Source organism: Thermobia domestica, chromosome 8 (assembly GCF_964235325.1).
Source record: "Thermobia domestica chromosome 8, izTheDome1.hap1.1, whole genome shotgun sequence".
Lineage (NCBI taxonomy): Eukaryota > Metazoa > Arthropoda > Insecta > Zygentoma > Lepismatidae > Thermobia > Thermobia domestica.
Genome location: NC_137461.1, coordinates 142,838,114 through 142,863,933, shown reverse-complemented (window position 1 = coordinate 142,863,933; position 25,820 = coordinate 142,838,114). Strand labels below are relative to the sequence as shown.

The 25,820-nt window shown below is 35.7% G+C and overlaps 1 protein-coding gene across 1 annotated transcript in view; it reads right to left on the bottom strand.

Moving 5' to 3' along the window:
* The window catches only part of LOC145693258 (coiled-coil domain-containing protein 43), a 56,762-nt gene extending 32,447 nt beyond the window's left edge, over positions 1 to 24,315 (bottom strand). Inside the window, exons 1-2 of the mRNA XM_081769093.1 lie at positions 24,043 to 24,315; positions 7,610 to 7,831 (exon numbers count right to left, since the gene is read on the bottom strand). Of these exons, the coding sequence (XP_081625219.1) occupies positions 7,610 to 7,831; positions 24,043 to 24,207 (387 nt within the window). The 5' untranslated portion in view covers positions 24,208 to 24,315. The remainder of the gene's footprint in view (positions 1 to 7,609; positions 7,832 to 24,042) is intronic.
* Positions 24,316 to 25,820: the final 1,505 nt, after the last annotated feature.

Below are 25,820 nucleotides of genomic sequence, written 5' to 3'. Positions count from 1 at the left end.
CCTGGGTGCTGAAAACAGGACAGCAGAGACTTCTTAATTTCCATAATTAAACAAACGTCGAACTTCACACAAGTATAGAATTCAAGCACATGAACAGAACAAGTAGCAGTGCTGTGTACACCACGCGAAGTATTTTGGCTTATATGAACTATTTTCTTTATAAATATTGAAATCTAAAGTTGTAGTAGATTTCTACTACTTCCGGTTTTAGTAGAGAGGTTAAGAGTGGAGACGGAACATATTCTCGGGTAACTCACAGATTCATACTACTTATGCTATCTTGAATAACTTACACTAAAATACAAATTGCTGAGCACAGCAACGTTTATTATAAAATAGTAAATATGTGACACTTTCGCCAACTAACTAAACATATTGGCATCATCAAACCTTCTAAGACACCAGACTATTAAGTGTCTGATGAAACCAATATGTCTAGTTAGTTGGCGAAAGTGTCACATATTTACTATTTTATAATAAACGTTGCTTTGCTCAGCAATTTGTATTTTAGTGTTAAGTTACGTATATTCTCGGGATGATGGCAAAAAAACTGCTTCTCGCACGGATTTTACACTATAAATATCAACGTTAAAAATGGAAGTGGCTGATTTCTTACCCTTGCAGCTTGAATAGAAGGTTATTAGAGAAGATGGTATCTATTTTCAGCACGCTTAATCGATCAAAAAAAAAAAAACTCTCGCTATCTTATCGTTTCTCCTCTACGTAGATCAATATTAAAACCGGAAGTTGTAGTGGATTTCTATCACTTCCGGTTTTAGTGAAGACGCAGATTAAATGTATTCTTGGGACACTTAATTGATTGCAGGAAACCGTTTGTCACTATCTATGACCGTTTCTGCTCTATAGTTATCAACGTTATAACCGGAAATGGCTGATTTCTACCAATTTCGGTTGAATATCACGTCCATCAACGAACCCAATTACTAATTTTTGACCCTTTACATCCTGGCCAAAAGTAAAATTCTTGAGATCTTTGTCTACTGAACGGACGGACACGATAAATATGTAAAAGAAAATGAAAATGAAATGAAATCTTTGAGTTTTACGTCCCACGGTTATGCCGGTTAGGCTAAAGGACACGGTGATAATGAGTAATGAATGAAATTGTGGAATAAAGAAAGAGGGAGGAAACGACAGAACCCGAGAAAACCCACGCACACGGTGTTTGTCTACCGCAAAGTTCACTTAGCGGGGGCTGGGATCGAGCCCGGGACCCCAAGCATCAGAGGTGAACGCTCTACCACTGAGTCACCGCGGCCCCAAATATGTAAAAAGAGTTCTGGTAAAACCAAACTCTTTAAAAATAGAAAATATTGAAGTTTTTAGCAACCACTGAATACAAAATTGTTGTAAATTATGATATGATGTCATCTTCAACTATAAATTAAATTTTAACATTACAGCCCCAAAATAAATTCAGATTTTCGAAAATAAATAAATAAATAAATAAATAAACCCGAAAATCACACATGGGTCCAGGTTGATTGTTTTTTAACGGAGGTTTTCAAACCCTGGTGTGTAAAAATCCTCAGGTGTAGTTTTCGTGAACTTTTTCTTGAAGAAGAAGGAAAGAAAGAAAGAAAAAACTAAAAATTGATGTTCTACCGCACCGCATAGTAAGATGAAACTGATACTGAAGTATTCTTTCATCAAACTTTTCATTTGAACACTAACAAGACAAAAGTATACAGCATGGTTAATAAGATATAGCCCAAAATTATCAACTTCTTTTATTTAACTACGATATTGTAAAAATTATTGTATTTTATTGCTAACTGAAGCTCAGCGTTCCTTTTTAGCACCAGGCTATATAAGACGTCGACCTAAAGTAAGCTGAAATCCGAACCACTGCAATGCCTTCAATGCGTTCCCATCGTGCACCGAAGACCAAATGCTACCCATTAGACTAGACCAATATTGCCCAAAAATGAGGTATACAACGGAGTATCAAAAAGTATGGTGAATTTTAGCTGTACAATCCACTATTTTGAATGCATGTAGCTTTAATTTTTGTAAATAGTAGGTATCGAGGTACAGCACGGCTGACACCCATCAGAGCGCAACGTGCTGTTTCCTTCCCTAACTAGTGGACACGTTGCACAGCAATCAGAACATTATACGAAATTGAAGATGCGTAGTGTCACTCGATTTTTGTGTGTCAAGGAGAAGCAACTGACAGAAACTTATCAACAAGTGGTACAGATTTATGAAGACATGTCAACAGACGTACGAGTGGTGTAACGCGTTTTCCAACAGGAGAATTGATGTGACGGATGACCAAACAAGTCGAAGATCATCCTCTGTATACCCTCTATACAGTCCTGATCTAATCCTTTTTGACTACTGTCTTTGTGGACAGCTGAAAGAAAACATCTCCGTGGACAATGTTTTCACACTTTGAAGCAATGGAAGATTCCACCGTTATCTGAGTCTAGTTTGGAGTAAGAACCTTTTGCAACGGGCATGAGCGATTTAGTCTCCCGATGGAATAAAATGTTCTGACCCCAGTGTCGATTACACGCAATTTTAGTGTAACAGCAAATACATAACATACTACAGTTTTATATTTATATTTCTTCATGTTCAGGAATAAATTTTTAACATTCATCTTATTTCTTGATTCATCCTTGTATTCCAATCAATATCAAGCTGAACAAAATGACATACGTAAGAGTAAATTTTCATGCGTAGTTTACGAGAAAAGATAATTTTTATAGCCTAAAAAATATGTCGTTCGTTGTCAATAATAAATTTGAAAGAACATTCGTCAACTGCATTGTGTACTGTCTCCACTGGAAAGTACAGGGTGTACGGTTTAAAACTGGCTCACGAACTACTGACGATTTGAAATTAAACATTGAACGGAGAATAAGAAAAATCACTATGAACAAGCTTTAGAGAATGTTTAATAACCTGTTCAAGAGGACTAAGGGATGCCACATTATCAACTGTTCACACTTTCAACCTTCCTGTAATAGTAAAAATTAAGTTCATGCACTTCTGTTTGGGGGTGGTTTTGAATCATATCGGCACATTCAGGTGAAGCAATCCTAGGTACTTTCAGTTTTATAAATTTACGTAAAATTTTGTAAAAGCGGCACTTTTGCACTTAAAACACAGTATCAAATAGCTACTTATTCACATGAAACCATGACAGAATCAGGATAACGACCCCTTAAGATTTTCTCACACGAGCTTCAACGGATTATTTAGCGTAAGTTCTGTTATTCTGTCTGGAGGTAAAAACTTTTCAACTGAAAAGACCCTTTTTGTAGCGGCTGTCCGTGTAACAATAAAGCAGGCATTATGATTTCACTTTCTATGGTTTCTCAAACTGTGAGGTAAGAAAATGACCTGTACTCCGCTGTAAACTCTCACTTCATGTAAGAAATGTTTAATTCACGAGCCATCACTGACTGTTTCTTGTAATGACCTCGAGTTGCCAATATCTTAGTAGCAAGTATCACGTATTTTAGAGTATTTGTGTTTTACTTAATTCAGGGTTCCCACAAAAGAGTTAAGATCGATTTCCCCGACACAAATTCTTGTTTTCCCAGACATAAATTCTTGAATATAAATGGGAAGATGTGGAGTAAGTTCTATCATACACTTTTTTAAGGGCCTTCTCCATCCCCATACCTGTTCAACATACTCCTTTAATGAAGACCTGAAGTAAATTTCGATCTAAGTGCTATTTTCTGAAGTTTCCAGTTATAACCGGAATAATGCTCTATGGACCAAGTCAGTTCAAGTATGTTCGGATCTAAGCGCCAAACTTGTGCGTAGTAGTCCAGATCATTGCCAATAGAATGCGTGATGTGTACGTGCACGGCACAAATTCTCGAGGAAGAACATCATTATCTCAAAACTGTTCAAATGGCACTTAGATTTTAATTTACTTCAGGTCTTCAATTACCATTTACATATTTGTCATGTTCAATATGAGTAACTGCTAAGTACATAAAATTTATTATGTAAGTATGTATGATACAGTACCACATACATTGCAAATTAGACTTTTTTGCTTTAAAAAACAATAAAAAGCATTATAACAAGCAGTCACGATTTTATTGCCAACTCACCCTGAGACCTATTACTATCAGTCCTAAAACGAAATGAAATGAAATCATTAAGTTTTACGTTAAACGATTATGCCGTCTAGGAGACGATGATGATGAGAAATAAATGAAATTGTGGAATGAAGAAAGTGGAAGGAAACGTGAGAAAAACGAGAAAACCCACGCACATGGTGTTGTCCACCACGAAGTTCACCTGACGAGAGCTGGGATCGAATCAAGGACCCCATGAACCAGAGGTGAACGCTCTATCACTGAGCCACCGTGGCCCACTATCAGTCCTGATATTGCCAACGCTGAGACATGTTAATCCTCACATTTACATTTTTTCAACAGAATTTTGTTTTGCTTTCAGTTCTTGAATTTTTTTTTACGAGAGCGCCTTGTTCTTATTTGTGACATAATTTCATTCGTTTCTTCTTTGCTTCCAATTTCTTAATTTCAGCACTTAGTTTTCTCTTTTCATCTTTGATTTTACTTTCCTCTGCCCTTTTGATTAGTTTCTGTTTAAGGTATTCATCATAGCGTCTCCGAGCTGAACGAACTGAGAGAAGCATTCTTCGATCAACAGGAACAAATTCTACACCTCGATAGTATATAATTGCATCATGCACCCGCCTCTGTGCTACCACAGAATCTTCGATTTGGTTTTCTACAATAAGTGACTTGACTAAGAACCCGGCCTACACTGAGACACTGCCGTGGGATGAAATTAAACATTTTCACAACATTCCACAAATCAGAATATTCTTGTTTCTTAGATATTACCTTTGCAAAGAAGTCATCTAATGTGATGCTGCCCATCTCCTCTTTGTATTCTCTGAAGTCATGAGACTCCTGAATTTCAGTAACAAAAACATAAACTGACACTTTGCTTTCTCAGTACAGAATCAGATATTCTGTTATACTCATACAGAATTTGTAGGATGGGTTTCATCCTAGTCTGCGCAAGTTCTGGATTGTTCTTTTGTAACCTGGAGTCCAAAGCTGACAGAGCACGTACCAGTTTGTACTTCAGAGGGCTACTTTCCACAATTTTCTTGATTGTGTTCAGCATAAAGTTTTGACAGTGAAGCCTGAAAGCTAGTTTTATTTGATGCTTGCAGTTCTTTCAGTAGTTTTTCTGTCTTAAAACCGATGTTCACGAAGATGGCAAGTCATACTTCGATTTCTGGTCTGTCTGTCTCTCTCTCTCTCACACACACACATACATATACACACACACACACACATATATATATATATATATATATATATATATAGAGAGAGAGAGAGAGAGAGAGAGAGAGTGGAAACAATATTAGATTGAAAAAAAGAAGGTTACACTTGCGTTAGCACGTTCCCTGACATTCCCTAACATGTTTTCATTTCCCTGACATTCCCTGATTTTCCAGAATGTGGGAACCCTGTAACTGTGATAATTTCCATGTCACACTGACATCTTCCAGACGTGCACCTTGAATTACTTGAGTTGCTGATATATTACATTTTTGATTTTGTGTCTTTCTCTTCCAACCAAAATCTATTTCTTACCACAAATATAAACTGTGTCTTCAAACATTTAAGTAGACTAAGTACACTTTAAATTAACATTAAAAACACTAATATATACAGCAGTATGAAGAACTATGTTATTTTCAAATTCATAGCGCCATCTTACAATGTTGTCAATACTATTTGTGCAGTTATTAAAAAGTATGAGAAGTTGTTGAGTCAATTTCCAGGCGAAAAATCACAAAAGTTTGTTCGTGTTTATTCGAAGTGTTGCTAAACTTGATAAATAGTTCCAATTTTTGTTACGTGAGTCCTGATCCAGATTAACTTCCGGTTCTGTAGTTCTTTTCTATTTTCTACGCAGGGTTGGCAAAAACCATGGTTTTTATTGAAAAAAAAAAGGCATTTTTCGTTTACTTTTTTTTTTTTTTTTTTTTTTTTTGTTTAAATAATTTGCTTTATGTATTTATATCACATATGGACAGAAATAAGTTTGTTTCGCCTTGGTGTTATTATACAACAATCGGGTTACGCTGGAAGTGGTTACATAAACTCAAAGCGAAATCCAAACCGCTTCTCGGCTTATATCCGAGAGAAATTTTCCTCTATTTGAACTCGAAACCAGGATTAACTGGCGATACGTCTGCCAACTCATTCACGAAGGACTCCTGATAAAAATACATTGTACTGATCTTTACATACTTGTTAATATAATTGTCAAGAGCCATTACACAAGGACAAAAAAATAAACAGTTGCACAAGTATACAGAATTACATATGGACAATTTTAAAATACTACAGAGTACAGAAGAACTAATTTAGTCCAAGTTAGTTTACTACAACTTTTATTAGTCCAAGTTAAAGAAATACAACAACTTAATTTGCATATCAGTAAGAAAAGTGAATAAAGATAGGAATTATTTGAATCCACTTTGGTTCTGACCCATTCATACATAAATAGATACCAAAGATACTTCTGATTTCAATAAATGCCTCTGGTGGGGTTTTGTATGACCCTCTTCCTCCCCCCTCCGACCCAAAAGTACGGCACTTCGAACCAACAGTAAACATTATTAAAACGAAACAATATTTAGAATTTTTCTTTGATTACAATTGCATAACAATAATAACAAACTATAAAAAAATCACAAAAGAAACATTCATAAAGTTATAAAAAGAACAAAAGTTGCTTTTGTAGCATAATCTCTTTGAGTACTGAATATAATACGAATAATATATGGGAGTGAAACGTGATAACCCACAAATGTGTGTTCATCAAGATTTTACGAACACTTACACTTTTACGAACATTTTCGTTTTTTGGTTTAAACCATTTTTTTTTTTTTTTTAATTAGCTGGTTTAAACCAGCCAACCCTGTTTCTACATATACTTTTCTTACCTGTACCTGTCGATGGTGGACCACATTATGTCCGTGGGTTTTCTCAGGGTATTCCCGCTTCTTCCCACTTTCTCATTCCACTAATTCTTCTATCATCATTCACTTCCTTCAATCAGCCATCTCCCTTAGCCTAAAAGGCATAATCGTGGTACGTTAAACTGAAAGACTTCATTTCATTTTAATTTTTTATGTTATCAAGCTTACCATCTCTTCGAATAAACATGAACTGTAGTTTTTCATATCGGAACCTGACTCAACAACTTTTCATACAATTGAACAAATACTATTGGCAACATTGTAAGATGGCGATTGGATTTGAAAATACCGCAGTTCTTCATACTCCTGTACGCATTACTGTTTTTAATATTAATTTAAGGTCTATTTAGTCTACTTTCCTAGTGTTTGAAGACTCAGTTTATATTTGTGGAGCGTGAAGAAACAACATTCTAATTGGAAGAAGACACATCATCAAAAATGGAATATATCATTAACTCAACAATAATTCAAGGTGCATGTTTGGAAGATGATGTCAGTGTGACATCGAAATTATCACAACTAAATAAAACACAAATACGCTAAAAGTACATAATTTTATTAATTTATAATAAAATAGTTTACCTGACTGTATTGGGCCAAAATAGCTTCTCGTATTTTTCGTTCTTCTTCTGTATAATTTTTTGGTTGCACCGTTGGCCTGGCTTGAGATTCCAATAAACGAACGAGTTTGACATCCACATCCTCACTGTCTTCTTTATCGTGTTGATTATTAACATTAGCTACCTGAGGAGTTGTCTGCCACTTTTCCAAGATCTCTTGGCAATGGACTGAAATATCGTTTTCCTGGAACATATTACATTTACATTAATGTGCTAGAAATTATGTTTATATTACATAACAAAATACAAAGTAAACTTAACACAGAGATTAAGTTTCATTTAGTCTATTATGTATACGAACTCTATGGAGTTTCTGAATTAACAAGTAATATGCTAGAATAACACAACTTCACAATCAGAATAAGATTATTGATCATCTTGATTGCAATTAAAGGGATCTACAGAATTCCAGAACATATTTTAGAATTTTTAACATAGAAATAATGTTAAAAGTTCATACTTTCTGAATTAATTAAAGATATAAACTAAAAGAGCTCCAGCTTGGCTATGTGCGTTCGGAGCGGGCGTAAAACTCTAAATCAATCAACAAAACATAACCTACAGTAGTATATTCAAAAGTTTCTCACCGTTAACCAGTCTCTGACGAAATGATTGACTTGCATATGTGTTACTTAGCAATAAAGATTATCTCGGCATACTTGAACAAAATACTCAACTGATTAAATCACAAAAATAAATAAAAACGTCCAATTGCCGTCCTAAATAATACGCGCTTAAGTTTCAATATAGCTAGAAACTGTGTAGAAGATATTAATGCAAAGAAGAAAAACGTATGATGGTTTCGAAATGGAAGACTACATTATGAATACGTATTTCTGTCAATAAAGGAATTTGAAAGATCATATCAACCATCACAATATATTTACCAGAATCACATTAGAGATTTACCTCGTTTCTTTTAAAAACGTATTTATTTTCATGAGAACGTAGTGTTATGTTGTGCAAATATCTTCTGTACAAGAAGATACCATTACTAGCAAAGTAAATAAATAATTCTGAAGAGTAATGCCAGTTAGTTAAGTTCTTGGATTCTGGCATCACATAAAGTTTTTGTAACAAAAAGAAACTTCGTTTCGAAGATCACAAAGGAACAAACTTGAACAAAGAGAAATAATCTAAGTTGGTTTCAAGCCAAACCGATCTTTATATCGTTCTATACACAACATATAATTCCAAACGAAAGGCTTCAAATCGTTACTACTCTCCACAAACTGGTGAGAAGCAAACAAGTTACGAATTTCTTTTAACGAAATAACTAAGCTAAGCACGAAGTGACCACAAAATTTACGGGAAAGAACTCCCTTACTTTTTCCGGCTTTCCAGAACATGTTCCCTAATATATAATTAGTCACACAGACTTTCCTATGAAATTTACCACAAATATACATTTCCCAATTACACACATAGTATCAGTATTAAAAGTACCCTGTAAAATCATTGTCAAATTATATTCTTACAAGAAGACAGTTATAGATATGCGACAATAACTTTGGACATGAGTGTACATAAAACTGGCTGTTCTATATTAACGACTATCTTTAGAAAATTCAATAGTATTACGTAGTTTATTTCATTTTCCCAAACTCTATTTCCTGATCAGTATTATGCATAGCCTATCTTCCATTATTTTAGTTGTCTTCAAGCTCGTACAGAATAATCTTTATTTTACTATCTTCAGCTTTTTTTCTTCTTCTTGCTGTTGCTTCTATATATACCCGGGCGTATCAAAAGTCTGGGGCCATAGGCCAACTCCATTTTGAGTAAAGATATGGGGGAAAGAGAAGAAAGTTATGGGGGCCCTTCGCTGGTAAGGCGCCCTATGTTAAATGGAGAAACAATGCTGCCAGTTCAGCAGGCTGTTCACATAGGCCCTCACCATACCAACAATACAGGATTATTGGGAAATGAACTTGAGGTGTTCAAGGAGCCCCTCACATAACAACGTGCATGTTTCCCGTGCTTTTATGTTCCGTTCGAACAGCCTGATGAACTGGAAACATTGTTTTTCTTATTCAACAGAGATGGGGCACAGAAAGTTAGTGTAATTGGATTTGCACATAACGGAGTTAATTTAAGACCCTAGACTTTTGATACATCCGGTATATATACAAAAGGTAGACCACTTATCTTGAAATGTCCCCTTGTATAGTGACCGGTACGTAACATGGCAGCTTTCCAATAACCGGCAGTGCTGCCAGCCCTACTCAATTATTCCAGCATCCAATAACAAAATGTACAGTCAATCATAGAGGGATTAATAACAGTTAAAAAAGAATTCTTGTATTAGAAATAATAAAGTAGTAATGTGTGTGTGTCATTCTGTCTTAAAATTTATTTTGAGATCGAAGTGCATCATTTCATTCAATTATATTTTAGATTCATTTATATTTTATAACCCATCTTTATTTTAATCTGGGAAAATACGTAATATATTTAATTTTATTACAACTATCCGGAAAAATAACACGATTTGAAATAAATAGCACTGTATCCGCCTTATGCAGAGTCGTTTTGACGTATGATTAGCGTCATACTAAAGGCCTGACTACATGTTAGTCGAACTCTTTAGTTTAACACGAACAACAGCACCAACTTGTCGTACAGAACATCTCCTTTGGGCAGAAAATAAACAGAAATTTCACGTCCCTATATTAATCAATACTGTGTAAGATGAACATAATATCAGTATGTGAGCGACAATATTTCGCGTATTTACTAGAATGTTGTGGTTGTGTTTTATACACATACGCATACCTCATAACTCGGAGACACTGCAACGTACAGCCTGCAGTGCAAAGTAACTAACTATCCTGTCTACTCTGCAACAGAATAATATGGAAGCTCGCCTCGGCCAGCACATTGTGACCTTGAGAAGCCATGCTACGTGGCGGTCTTTTGAACTAATAGATACAAAACACTAGAATTTCGTACCATGAAAATATCGACAAGGGGACACTGTTCGATATACACCGCAATACGACCAGATTAACAGTGCGTCAACCCAACACGAAGTTGTAATTTTTCAAGTGGCACTAGGTTAGGCTATCCATACTTCAAACGAAACACAAAGCACACTTGTTATGCAAACTAAAGACATTACAGCATCACAAATACCGAAAAACCAACAAATTTGGAGGCTTCTACAACAGGAATAACGCAAGTGAGACGGACGGAGTAATGTATATCTAAAGTATCTTAGTGTCAAATATTACAGAAATAATTATGACGTACAGTATTTCGAAGTAGAAACAAAGCTACAGGGAACGGAAAATTTTACTTTCTACAAAGAACTTCTATTTCGGAAAAGTGCTATCAAATCTAACGTAAATGGTTTTAAATAGATATAAAGATCATAAAGCCGTTTACAGCAAATTTGGTATACCAATCCGTTCCGGAAAACATGAAAAATATTGTAAATATTGCTATATTGCTCGAAATGGCATATTTGTGGAAAATTTTCCAAACCGCTATTGCTTTACTTTGCTTCTGTAACAGCCCAACAATAGTTTTTGGCAGATTCAATTGCAACAGGTTCTCGGAATTATATAATTTGGAAAGTGTTGAGAATTCCACCAGTGTTTACCGTATCTCCAGAACACAGGGGCGTCTTTTCAGACTTCGCTTGAAGGGAAGCCAAAGTACCACTGACATACGACTTTCACGTTCTGTGCTAGTACCCAATTGATTAAAGTGTATGTATTCCTCAAACTCTTTAAGGGGGAGGGGCAATTGCCCCTCTTGCCCCATAATTAACGCCCCTGCCAGAACAGTTTGAGACATAAAACTGCCGTAAACTGCTTTATGATCTTTATTTACTGCAAACCATCTCTGTGATTAGATGTAACACTTACGTAAGCAGATTCTCGAAATAATAATAATAATAATAATAATAATAATAATAATAATAATAATAATAATAATAATAATAATAATAAACTATTACTGCCATAGAAGTCGCCAGTTTGGATGTTTGTAATACTGTAGCGTCCTTAGTTTGCAACACTGCATAACAAACGTTTTCTTCGGTGTGTTGATTTGAAATATGTACAACCTGACGTAATCAAAAAACTATGCTGATGGCAACACTGTTAAGCTGGTGGCATTGCAGATTATATCAAACAATATCTCCCTGCCGATATTTGCATAGTAAAGAATGTCAACGTGTTTTGTTTATTAGTTTGAAAGTTTCACAGGCGTACCAAAATAAAGACTCCACCCTGTATATTTACTAACACAGGTACAAGTGCGTCATTTCGGAGCTACACAGCGAAAATTGGTCACTACGATAAACTGAAGGGCCATAAACCAAGAACGAAATGTCTGATAAAGATCGGGTAAAAGAAGGTACCGCTTATTTCGGACCTACATTTCATTAATGTACCAGTGAATGTGAAACAGGGGAGACAGCAGGGTTAGTCTTGAACCATAGATAAAGACTCCTTGAGTTTTCCAGAAACGAAAAATGGTAGCAAAGGAACTGAAAACTGACACACATTTCATATCCCCAATAGCAGAACTTCCTTTGCCTTTCTGCGATGAGCTTTTTAGTAAGTCAAAAATTTTCTGCAGGAATTCCAAAATAAAAAATCTGCAGAATGCTATCATAATTTTGTTACAGCGTTACATAGCAATTACTCTGCACAGACGCGGCAGATTTTCTGCGATTACATAGCAGATCGCGGCATGTTCTGCTATGGGGTTCATATCCACTGACACAATAATGAAATCTAGCAACAAAACAACTACTAAGTTCTTTTCCCCATTCTTCATCCGACATTTTGTTCTAGAGTTATCACCCTTTTTATACATTGCGGTTATGCTACGAGTTAATCTATGAACATCATTGTTTAGGGACGTATGCGAGAGATATTTCAGTCATAACAATAATAATCAACTGTTTCGTAAGTTGGTTATTACACATCGGTAATTCTTGCACCAATACTCATGAACATTCTATTTAGAGTGAAATGAACAGAACTGAGTTTCGAAGAATTATTTTGATGCATGTAATTAACATTTATTCGTGTCTGAGGAAATTGTTCAAGTACCGTATCATGATTAGGCATTGACAAATTTATGAAATTACATACCTTATTTGATGTTGCAGAATTACACCTCACTTCAGTATTCTTCGGTATAACTTTAATGTTCAGTTCGGATCCAGGTTGGATACGATGTCTTCCACTGACTCCAAGAATAAAATCAAAATGCCACGACTTAGAGATTCCAAGTAATTTCGTTCCTCGAGTAATGCTAAGGACAGAGACTCATGTAGCAATGGCGAAATACTAGGTACATGTACCTACAGGAATATACTTCTATAATCACGTTTGTCAATACATGAACTTACACGATGATGCTATGTAAGGTAGTTGACTTCGGTACATGGAAACAAATTCAAAGACAGAATTACAAAGCAGTTTTACAGATAAACAAGAATTATAAATAAGTTTTGAGATACCCGAAGTTTCCCCTTCATCATATTTTGCAAATCATTTTGAAGAGTAATGAACTAAAAGTACAATCACGGACAAAAGTTTGATGTAATCCGTTAAGATAGTTTCGACCAATTTTCAGTGACGTATAACTCTGAAATGACGCTTTTTCACTACATTGGTCTATAACTTTTCTCATGTTTTCGTGTAAGGATTAACTTCTCAAAGTTTCCTTATGTTTGTGAACACCCTGTATGTACGGCCACCAAAATTAAAGCCTCCTGCACCAAAGGTGAAAAACCTAACCGCTAAACCGTCCACAAAAGAGCGAACTGCACTGACAGAAACATTTCTTCGGTGACAGAGCAATGGCTACTAACTGGAAGTAATGTGAGTTTGTTTAATATCATTTTGAAGATTTTGTTTCAAGTCTCACAGTGCAGGATGCAGAAACTTTTTTTTTTTCTTCACTGTGGCAGATTCTCTGAAACAAAAGAAACGAATCAATATACACGTCAATTCATCACGGAATGAATCTCTCTAAATTTAATATACCACGGAAATGTTACTCCATTATTCAAAGTTCTCATTAGGTTCTCCACGCGCAGATGATGTTACTTGTGCTATAGTCAATGTGACAATGATGTACAGCAAGGGACAGAATGTATAAATAGCTAGAGGAAAACTAAGCAACACACCAGCTACCGCACCGACACAGTCCTGTCGAACATTTTTTGTTTTATTCAATTTAATGAGATTTCATGTACTGTAAAATAAATAAATAAATAAATAAATAAATAAATAAATAAAAAGTAGACAGGATCTTACTTCAGTCATTTCATTCAGCGAATCGATTTCTAAGGAACCTGTCCTTCGGAATAGTTTCTTAATTATCACAGAAACCGAATCGGTTGGGAATCATGGTGGCTCGGACTGTAATGGGATATCTTTTAGTTTCTCCTCCAATCTTGCATATGTAAGATCTCCGGTGTTACTTACTTCGCAAAATATAACTGAGCGAGCGAAGTGTGTTAGAAGCCCCGCAGAGCTCGTTATTTATTTATTTTTTTTTTTAACCGTTATCACAAGTTAGACAAAAACAAGATAGCTACTCGGTTCTGGAGCCATGAAATGAGTTGGGGGAGATTCTAATTGTCATTCCTGTAATGTTTCCATAATTATTTTAAACATCACATTTTTTTTAAAAGCTGGGAAATTACATTCATACCAAACAGCAATAACTACCACATTTCCTAACTGCTAAAAACAACCACACAACAGACAATAAGAAAACGTTAGCAAATTATTATGACACGAAATCCAAAGTAAAAAGATAAAATAAATAAAAGATGAAATCACGTCACAACGTACGCATGAAGGGATACGAGCCCTGTAACCAACTGAACAAGAACTTTTTAAAAAAAAAAAAAAATGTTATACATATTTTTGGGCATTGTTGGCATCCCGTCACGTATGTGGGATGACGCCCTTTGGCGAGCACAGTATATGGGGGAAGGGGGAAGAAGGAAATGACCTTGGACATACATATTGGGTACCATCCTGAAATTTGCTAGTATGATGAAAACTAAGGAAGGTTTGCCTAAAAAAGCTGTTCCACCTTTTTGTCGGAGTGTCCCCACTGGCAATCAAACCCGAGATCGCTTGCACCAAAGGCAATACTCAAATTAATGTAACGCACGAACAGCTCATAAATTATATAGGGCTCCTTTGCAAGTCCGAGGAATGTCGTTAGTACGTTGAAAGCAAAGCGCAAATAAGTACAAGGACTAAAAGTAAACCCAAGCTGCAGCTAAAATCTACGCTTATCTAATCCAAACTTACGTAAGTTATGCTTAAGAAATAAAAGGTATTAATAGTTGAGGGCTCTGCCCAAAGGCTGGAAATTCATACCAATAAAAATTTTATAACTTCTTTCGAATCATTGGGCTTTATTCCGTATCGGTATTCGCTAAATTTGTTGATCGTAACACAACGCAAATTTAAAATAATTATAGAAACATTACAGGATTGGCAATTAGAATCTTCCTCATCTCATTTTATGGCTCCAGAACAGAGTACCTTGTTTCTGTCTAAATTGTGATAAAGGTAGAAAATGAGCCCAGCGGGGTTTCTAACCTCCTTCGATCGCTGTCGCTCGTTCAGCTATATTTTGTGAAGTACGTAGCACTGGAGACCTTATATGTGCAAGATTGGGGAGAAACTAAAAAGATACCCCAATATAGTCCGAGTCCACATGATTCCCAACAGATTCAGTTCCTGTGATAAATAAGAAACTATTCCGAAGAACAAGTTCCTTAGGAACCAATTCACTGAATGAAATGATTGAAGTAAAAACTTACCTAGTCCAAAATTACTCACTTTTCCCTCTAATTAAGTTACCATACAGCGAAGAACTTCACTATTTTCTTTGTCAGTCTTGCTTAAGAGGGAGAAGGAGTGCGCCAGAGCGGCCGGAATGTTGGTGTTCAGTTTAACATGGGATCTCAAACATTTTTTAGACAAATCATTGTTTCATTTCGTTCTTTCGCAAAAATATCTCAATAGTTCACTCAATATGATGCATCTCAATTTAAAGGTACAATTTGGACACTGTATGTGATATTTTTGCCTTATAAATACAGATAATTATAATCCGAATTCCTATAAGAAAATGATCGAAATTAGAGAAAAACGTTTTCTGTTTTATTACAGTAAGGAAAAGAACTAAAAGCTTCGAACTTTTTTGAGAATGGAGCACTATCTTTGTATTTGCGTGCTGCTGTGCTAATTTTTTTCGCTATTTCCAAAGACATTCATTACACAATCGATGAGAAATTGTATCATCACTGAATCTACAGAAATCAGAAATCAGATTTTTTCGCATTCACGTACTTGGCCATTTAACTGGCACTATAGTCATTCTTCATCCCACTTTTCATTTCAGCGGGAGCCAGCCCTTTTAAAAACACACTTTGAACTTCTTAACAGGGGCGGGGAGGAAGGAAATCATTGTGAAGAACGGGAACTTTGAACACGAGGAATGGCAAAATTTACGACCTGTTTAGTTGATAGTTTCTGTTTCAGCAACATAGTGTATTTGTAGATGGTTTCTATAAGGAGGAGTAATTTGTGCTTGCAGCGTCAATGGCGACATTCGACAAAGATTTGTGAACGACAAGCCGAACCAAAGTCTTCGTTTATCTATTCCAAGAAAGAAAAGAAAACTTCCTGCAGGACTGAGAAAATACATGCGAGAGAAAAGATAAGATACATTATTATAATCTTCAGGGTAGATTAATCCGCGAAATATTCTTTGTTTACCTGTTAAAAAAAATAAAGAATAATATAGAGCTCTTTCATCCGCTTCCATCGTACAACATACTAGACACACACACATTCTCTCTCTTTCTCATATATATATATATATATATATATATATATATATATATATATATATATATACTATTTATGCGTGTTTGCTCGGTCTCTTTTTCGAAGCAGTGTTTCTTTGATATTGCTTCCAATCCCGACAGGTTTTACCAAGCGGGGAGAGTCCTTACTCATTCCAGGCATTCAAACTAGGGATTGGACTACTTGCTTCCAACATTCTGTCCCCTATGCATCCCTGTCTGAATCAAATGTCTAAAACCCATAAAATATTCAAATTCAAATGTATATGTTGCTCATCAGTGTCGCCACCTAAATATTTCTGAATCAACGGTAGGGGTGTCTGGTTCCCTCAATCTGTCTCCCTCTTATTAGTGGAGAAACATACTCTATATTCGGTAGTAATTCTAAAAATTAAAAAAAAAAAAAAATGAAGTTTAATGTATATAGTAACCCAAAGAAAACTAAATTTTAATATATTATAGTAGTATAGAAACGGACCATACAGTACCTTAGCAAAATAAATGTACCCTATGCCAAGGATGCAAACAGTAATAACAATAAAAAAGATAATAATAAACATTTTAAAGACATCCTTTTATTAATCAAGTAGCACTTAAAAGTAAAACCAATTTTACTTAAGCAAGACTAAAAAGAAAAGAATGGGATGCGCTTAAATATATAGTTACTTTATAAATTCTTAAAATGACGCGCCCCATTCTTTTTATTTAGTCGTCCATAAACAAAATTATTTTTAACTTTTTAGTGCGAACTGATTAAGAAAAGAATGTCTTTAAAAGGTGTTTTATCATTTTTTATTCGTTGGACACATTTTCCAAATACTAAAGTGATATGCAACCAGGGAAACCAGGGCTGGTTAAAGGCTAGTATTTATTTTAGGATAAAGAAGTTGAAAATAAAAACATATTTAAATTTGCTTTTAAAATAAATAGGTATATTGCAATGTACGAAAGGAATATTGTTTTGTCACCGGATTTACGTCGTTCTGCAAAAGTTCTTAATTCCATGACATCAGGAAATAAGTTCAATTAACGTTCCAAGATTTGATAACACAACGAAGCATTGTGAACTAAAGAAAAGAATGTAAAAATAATTTGTTTAGATTAAAAACGATTTTCAATCCATTACTGGATGAAGGTTTCCCCCTTCTTGCTCCTACCAATATCGCTCAACAGCTTTCCTTATCCCCATAACACCTGAAACACTTGATTTCATCTATTTATCTTGGCCATCTTCTAGGTCGTTTATTTCTACTGTGCATCCAATGTACAACAATCGTCATTCAACTTTCATCTGCTTGCCTACCTATGTGATCCACCTTCACTTTGTTTTCTTCACAGTCCTGAACATATATTTTACCTTTGTTTGAGAAAAAAATTATTGAATTTTCTTCCTATTCTTTATAGTTATTCCTAGCATGTATCTGTCCACTGCTCTTTGCTTAACTCTAAATTTCTGACTTTTTTGACATTCAACGTTTACATTTCACAGTCATACATCACAGGCAAGAACGGTTGGCAAAAACCATGATTTTTATCTTAAAAAAAAAAAAGTTTTTTTGGTTTAAATAATTTGCTCTATGTATTTATATCACATATGGACAGAAATAAGCTTGTGTCGCCTTGGTGTTAGTATGCAACAACCGAGTTACGCTGGAACGGGTCACATAAGCTTAAAGCGGAATCCAAACCGCTTCTCGGCTTACATCCAAGAGAAATTGTCCTCCATTCGAACTCGAAACCGGGACTAATTGGCCACAAATGCGATACGTCTGCCGGCTCACTCACGAAGGACTCCTGATAAAAATACGTTGACTGATCTTTACACATTTGTTAATATAATCGTCAAGAGTCATTAATTAGGACAGAAGGACAAAAAGATAAACAATTGCACAAGTGGAACCATTATACAGAATTACCTATGGACAATTTCAAAGTACTACAGAGTACAGAAGAACTAATTTAGTCCAAGTCAGTTCACTACGACTTTTATTAGTCCACGTTAAAGAAATATAACAACTTACTTTGTATATCAATAAGAAAAGTGAATCAAGATACGAATTATTTGAGTCCACTTTGGCTCTGACCCATTTATACATAAATAGTTACCAAAGATTCTTGTTATTTCAATAATTGCCTCTCTTGGGGTTTGTATGACCTTCCAAAGAAGTACGGCATTTCGATGTATTTTATCAATAGTAAACATTATTAAAACGAAACAATGTTTAGAATTTTCCTTTGGTTGCATAACAATAACAAACTATGAAAAAATCACAAATGAAACATCCAAAAAATTACATAAAAAAGTTGCTTTTGGAATATAATCTCTGAGTAAAGAATGGGAATTTAGGTCTGAATATAGTACGAATAATATATGGGAGTGAAACGTGATAATCCACAAAAGTGTGTCCACCAAGATTTTACGAACATTTTTCGTTTTTTGGTTTAAACCAGTTTTAATTTTTTTATTTTTTATTTTATTTATTTATTTTAACAGATGGTTTAAACCAGCCAACCCTGCAGGCAAGACATACCAATTACACACATATGAACTTTTGAGTTCTGTAAGCTGGGCAGTTAGTTATAAGTCATCCAATTGGACGCTCGCAGCTGAAGCCTAGCAGTAGCACATGTTCATACCACGTCTCACTTCATGTATCCATTCGTTCATAGTTTCATGGACATAACAGTACATATTTGATTCTTTGGTCATTTTTTGCATCAATGGCGTTTAGAAAACTAGAATAATCTGTCCGTAGTCTGATAAAATCCCTGTGTCATTAAAAAGTCATTCTTGTATAACTTCCTTACGAGGGTAAAGGCAACGAAGCCGCTGGTTTGTACTGTTCAGTTCAAGTATTAAGTAATATTTCAATTATACTTTGAAAGTAAGTTTAAATACCGCTTAAGTATAAAGTAAATGATTCTTTAGCAGCAGAAAATAAAGTAATAATTTATTTTAGAACGGTGCCTGCAATGGATGAAGTAGGAAATGAAGCGTGCAACAATGAAGTCAAAAGTGAAATTGACTGTATCTTATCTGGTCGAAGTATCATAGACATTCAGTATTTCCTAGAAGTCATGAAAATATTAGATAGTCACAGTCCAATTGGTTGCACCTTCCAAAATATTAAACTACAGGGTGGTCCAAAAAATTGATGATAACAAACAAGGGGGAAAATCTTTTGAGATATATATGGCACCATCAGCTGCCATCTTGAAATTGCGGATTTTTTTTTAATTTTATTTTATTTTTTTTTTTTTACATGGGAAGCCTATCGTCTGATACATCAAAGGACTCAAATTTTCCAGGAATCCAGTGGTGAAATGTTTTTGGCTCTACGACCAACCGTTGCAAAGTTTTAACCGGTTTTCTGCACTTACCTGCAGATAACACTGCGAGCAATGTGTGACCCACTGACCAATGCTATAGCACTTCAATGTGCCGTAACTCCTGAGCAATCGTTAAATGTATCCGCTGCTGCCAGTCATCCATTACCCTGCCCAGCATGTCCTTAGGAGTGCTGGCACATGCGTCAATAATCCTGCGTTGAAGGTGGTTAATGTCCCTGATCTTGGTAGCATACATATCGGATTTCAAGTACCCTGACAGAAAAAAATCAATGGAGTGAGGCCTGAGGAATGTAATGGTCATTTCACAGGTCCTCGCCAGCCTATCCATCTCTGTAGGAATTGCTAATCGAGGTACTTACGAGCACATAATCCGAAATGAGGTGGTACCCCGTCATGTTGATAGAACAAAGGCAAAGAGCTATCCTCTAATGTGACGGAGGGCAGGATCTCCTCCTTAAGCACGTTACGGTTGGTAATTTGCATTTAAATTGTTCGTGCAACATGAGTAAATACAACAACAACTACTACTACTACTACTAATGCTATAACAACTACCACTGACACTACAACTACTAATACTACTACAACTACTAATTTTACAACATTAAATTGTTAATTGCATCACAAACTGTTTTAAAATACTAAATCTGTACACTCGTCTGGGGACTCTTCAGGTTTTGCATAAATGCATTCCACGGAGAACACAAGTTATACTAAGTGGAAATGATGACCCAACACATTAATAATGGAAGAGTATGAATTTCACAGGTGTATTTTCTGTTCAATACTTGTGCATAAAGAAAGAGGAAATAAAGTATAATAACGCACCTAAAAAAATTAACACAATGAAATGTCATTTTCTATTACCTAATTTAAACTACTTCATCGAAATTACGTTACGAAGTACCTTCAAACAATCAGTCAAGGCGAGGGAATTTGGTGCGTAAAGGAGTTGAGTTGATTTTAGTTTAGCGTCCCTTTCAGCAGCGAGGCTATATGAGACGTGGACCTACTGATTAACGTGGAATCCGAACCACATGAGCTCCCGCCGGGAATCGAACCCGGGTCTCCCACGCCAAAGGCGCGTACGCTAACCGCTTAGCCACGAGGGAGCTCAGGTGCGTAAAGGAATAACACAGAAAATCCTTTAAAGCATCTTATCTTTTCCCCCATGGTTACGTCTTTATTTGATGTGCACCCACTAAATATACGAACACTTATTTAATGTTTGAAATAAACACCTGTTACTAGTGTCCCCCTTTTTTTTCTTCAGTTCTGTTTCTCTTTTAGCCAAAAGAAAGGAATTTTACTCTTCTGCCCCATTTACAGCCGTAACCATCCCCTCCTGCGCTGTGACCACAGGGGAAAACGAAGGAAAAGGAGGGGTGCCATTTGCTTTGACGGCATTTTAGCAACAACTCCATCTGTTGCCAAAATAAGGAGACACTTTGCACTGCAAGGAGAAACTGAGGAACACTGAGATCTGAGATTTGTCAAGGTCACTTGAATCCCGCCTACTCTTAAATCTTGTCTAATTCTGTTAAGCTTCTCGTAAATTTTTGGAGGCCATCTGTGGCACTTAAATCTCAATTTATTGCGCCAGTAGCTCGTCATTCTATACGGAAGGTTTTATGATTACATTCTATTTAAAAGCTACAGCGATATATATGGGGTATTTATACGTCTGGCATAAAAAATTCGTCTGCCCCGTCCGGATGTTAGGTGGTCTTGGTGAATTATCAAGTCATTCATTGTAAAAGCCTTAACGTGTATACATAGAAGTGAGAGTGAAATTTCATATTTTAATAACAGTATATTCTTGTGCAACTACAACTAAAAATAAATCCATACAGGTCTACATTAGGCACAAAACTCGAAATAATTGTTCAAAATTGTAATTCTTTAACCAATTCACTTACTATTCTCACCCAAAAGATCTACACTGGGCGACATATTATTACCACGCATAGCATAGATGAAATTCAAGGGGACAACAAGAAATAACTATTGAAACATTAGTTTTTTTTTTACGATTTGCGTATAACAAACAAAACAGTGCTAGATGGCTACTAAAAATCACACATGCTGTTTAACGGAGTTGGGAGGGCGAAGTTTGTGGGCATGCGTGGAAGTGCGTCCGAAGAGAGCAGATGCATCAACAATGGCATATATACGCGTATATGAAGGAAGTGAAGACAGGTGGGATTTCGCAGTAATACAAGCTTCAATAATGCAATGGTTTCACAGTAGTAACGCTACACTTGTAAACATAAAATACAGCTTTATACATTTTGCAGAAATGCTCCGCCAGTGGAAAAATACGGGTATTAGTTAGTTTATCCTCCTGACCATTTGGTAGTGACTCTGGCTCCAGTACCGGCTCTGGAGCCGTCGATGTGGGTGTGGATTTGCATTCCTCTATGCAGATTAACTTTAGGAGGCCTTCAGTGGGCATTACTCTTGCATACGGTTCTACCAAATTTCTAACATTCTTAGGTTAGATTATCACATATTTGTGTTCCTTTTAGCAGAGCATGCACTAAATGAGGAGCTCCATTACTACTTGTAGGAGGGCGCAGCATAAATAACGTGGACGCATGGCATAAAAACTGCAGTGCATGAATCATCAACCAACTTGGGAGTATGTTAAGTACAAGTGGTCCAATAGCACGTAAAAAACACAAAAGTTACAGGATAAATGAACGATGCAAGTACTTAAGACGTAACATAACATAGGCAAATCTAACATAACCTACCATAAACCTATACTAACCTAATATTATTAGGAATAAGCGAAATTCTTATGCAGGACCCCTACACTAATATAACATAAACTAAACTAACCTAACCGAATATGAACAGAAATTTTACAAAATGTAACATTTTTTAGAGAAAAGAGCTGGACCCCTTCTGCTAAACATAGGCCCCAACTTGTTCTACGTGGCCACTAAAAATCACGAATGCTATCTAACCGAACCTGGGAAATAGCGCAGTAGTGGTGCCGAGCAGACGCGTCCGTACGGAGTAGGCACGTTAGCGACGTTGGCATACACATATACGAGGATTGTGGAAGAGAACGGGTTCCGAAGTTGGGCGTCCGTTTCCACCAAAATTTTTAAATCTGTTTATTTGTTATATACAAGCGGCTATAAAAACATGGGACTATATGGCGAGCGGAGGGAACTACTTGGCGTAAGGTAACCGAACAGTTGCATTGTGGGAAAGAAACGAGCATTTATGTTATCAACACGGCGAATGTACAAGGGCAATGAACTAACAGTTTTAACATTTGTGAAGTAATACGTTGATAACGAGAAAAATCTTTTAAAAGTTTGTGAAGAGCACGAATTAATGAACCTAATAACAAATTGCAGAAAGTGTGCAAACGAGATAACAGCGAAAAAACGTGACGAAAGCGGACGCCCAACTTCGGAATAAACGCCAAGAGAACACTTACACCTACAATACTTTCACTATCACTAAAAATCTATATCAATATGCCATGCACTGACAGGAATCACTCACATTCACACTCTCATTTCTTCACGAAAAATGTTCTACATCGTATTTTACTCATAAATTTTCTATTTGGTGGAACCGTCTGCTCGAGTGAACTCCTTTAGTGTATGTAGTAAGAAAAACATTAACAAACTTCTACTGGGTGACCACAAAAGCTCGAATGCTACCTAATCGGATCAGGACAGAATCAGCAGGGTAGTCCGAATGGTAGCGAGGGGTGCAACGGTAGGGAACAGGCGCGTCAGTGACGATGGGTATATACAAACTAGGATACAGCAAAATAGTTAAGGCATAAAACGCTTATACGTTGATTTGGAGAGATACAAATACAATCCGAAAGAAGTATCTAATAGCGCCGTCTTTCATATGTATTTACTTATTTTAACCGTCGTACAGCACTTGTAGTAATTTTCCACTTGTAGCCTTACAATTGTATATCCAAAATACAGCTGTATGGCTTAGTACTTAATTTAACCGCCAGCAGAAATCGTTTCGGTATAAAAATGTCTTCCCATGCAAAGTATTGAATTTTACCTTTAAATTTTGCAAGTGCCTCAACTTGACCAGCACTCTATATCCCACGCTGAAATATACTTAATGAACATAGCTATTTTGTCTGCTAATAGCTGACATTTAAAAAATAAATAAAGGATTATTACCGTTATTTCAGAAAGTATTCCTTCTAAAGCTTCGGTTTTCTCATCCTGGGTTTCCTCCCCTTCTAAAATGCCTTTGATATAAGAGCCAAACACACCCTCGTCAGTATTTAACTTACGTAACTTGTTACTTAACCAAATATCAAAATCTTCCCCTCCCACAGCCATTGTTAGCCTTTCATATACAAATGTATTAACAAAATAAGGTAAACGTGATCATACGAAATTCTGCCGCACTTCCCAACTTGAAATTTTTTCTTCTTCTAGTCGACAATATAAATCTTCATCATCTTCTTTCTTATAAATCATTATCGGTTATGAAAAAGTTGCATCTGATATTAGTTTCTATAGGCTACAACCTAAAATTGTCTTATGGGTACATCTAATGAGGATTTGTTTTGAAAATTAAATAAATCCTGTGCAAAATTGTTCCTATGTATTGTTATCATAATGGATATACTCTTTTATCTTTTACTAACACTTCTGATTGATCAAAGATCAGGTAACGAATGAGAAAATACTAAAACACATGAAACTTGGTTCACCAATCCAAGGTTCTTCTCGCTCTTGTACTCTTAAATTGAATGAACATATATGGACACCTTCTGTAATTATATGCGTCAATGAATTGCAAATTTTCCAGATCACACTGCAATATTACAGCAATAATTATTTATGACATTATTTCTTGCATACGATCCGGAATTCTACAAAGATCGTTACAGAATGGAGCAAAAGATGTACTCACGAGCTGCCTAATCAATTGATTTCAATGTGGGTTTCACTAATTTTTATGCATTTTTATTTTAAAGAACAGCATGCGGAATAAATAAACCCTTTTTATGTATACAATATTAAAGAACTAAATGGACTTTGAAAAGTTCTTTAAGCTCTGTCCACTGAACACGGCCATGCGCCATGTTTGTAGGGAATTAATGTAAGTGGTGTCAAAGAGTCTATCACAAGCCTAAGAGCTTGTCTGGATATAGAGCAAATAGAAAGAGTTTGAATCGTTTTTAATTTGAGAACATATTGTAAAAGTTTGGGCATAATAATTTGCAGTCTTTCTGTCACTTACATTAAAGCACTCTTGAGGTAAACCTTTTAATTATAGCAAGTATAATTATAAAACAACCAATTAATCAAGATGATAAAATTTGAATTGCTAAAATGTAAAAGTAAAACTTACATTTGGCAAAAGGTCCTTGATAGAGATAAGCTCCTCTCATAAATCAGTTTCTTTGATGTCACTGCCATCCACATCTGAAAGGAAGTCTTTCTTTGCCTTGAAAGGAAGTCTTTACACTTAACAAACAAGTTCTCTCTGGTGGACAATTCATCAAGTTTAAAAAGAAACTCAAGTTTTGGCATTTTGGCCTTAAGCTGTTCGCACCTCTCTTGCACAGCCATTTGGGCAGTTTCAACAAATGTTATAAAAAAACAACTCTAAAACGCTCTTGGAGGCCAATCGGTGTTTCACCAGTAACGTCGTAATCAAATTGCTTCTTCTTCCTTCTAACCCGGGATGTTTTGAATTTTCCTTCGATTTGGAAATCTTCAGCCAACTCTTTGGCTTTCATTAAACAACTAACAAATCCATTTTGGCAAAAGTCCATCCAAAAGTCACCAACGGACTTCAAAATAGTTACAACTTAAGATAAGTTGACTTTGATTGGAATATCTTACGAGCAATGTTTATTTAAAGTAAGACATCATACAATGCAGTCAATGACCTAATAAACCAAAATCGGACATAGAATTTGCCTCACTTCTAACCATGT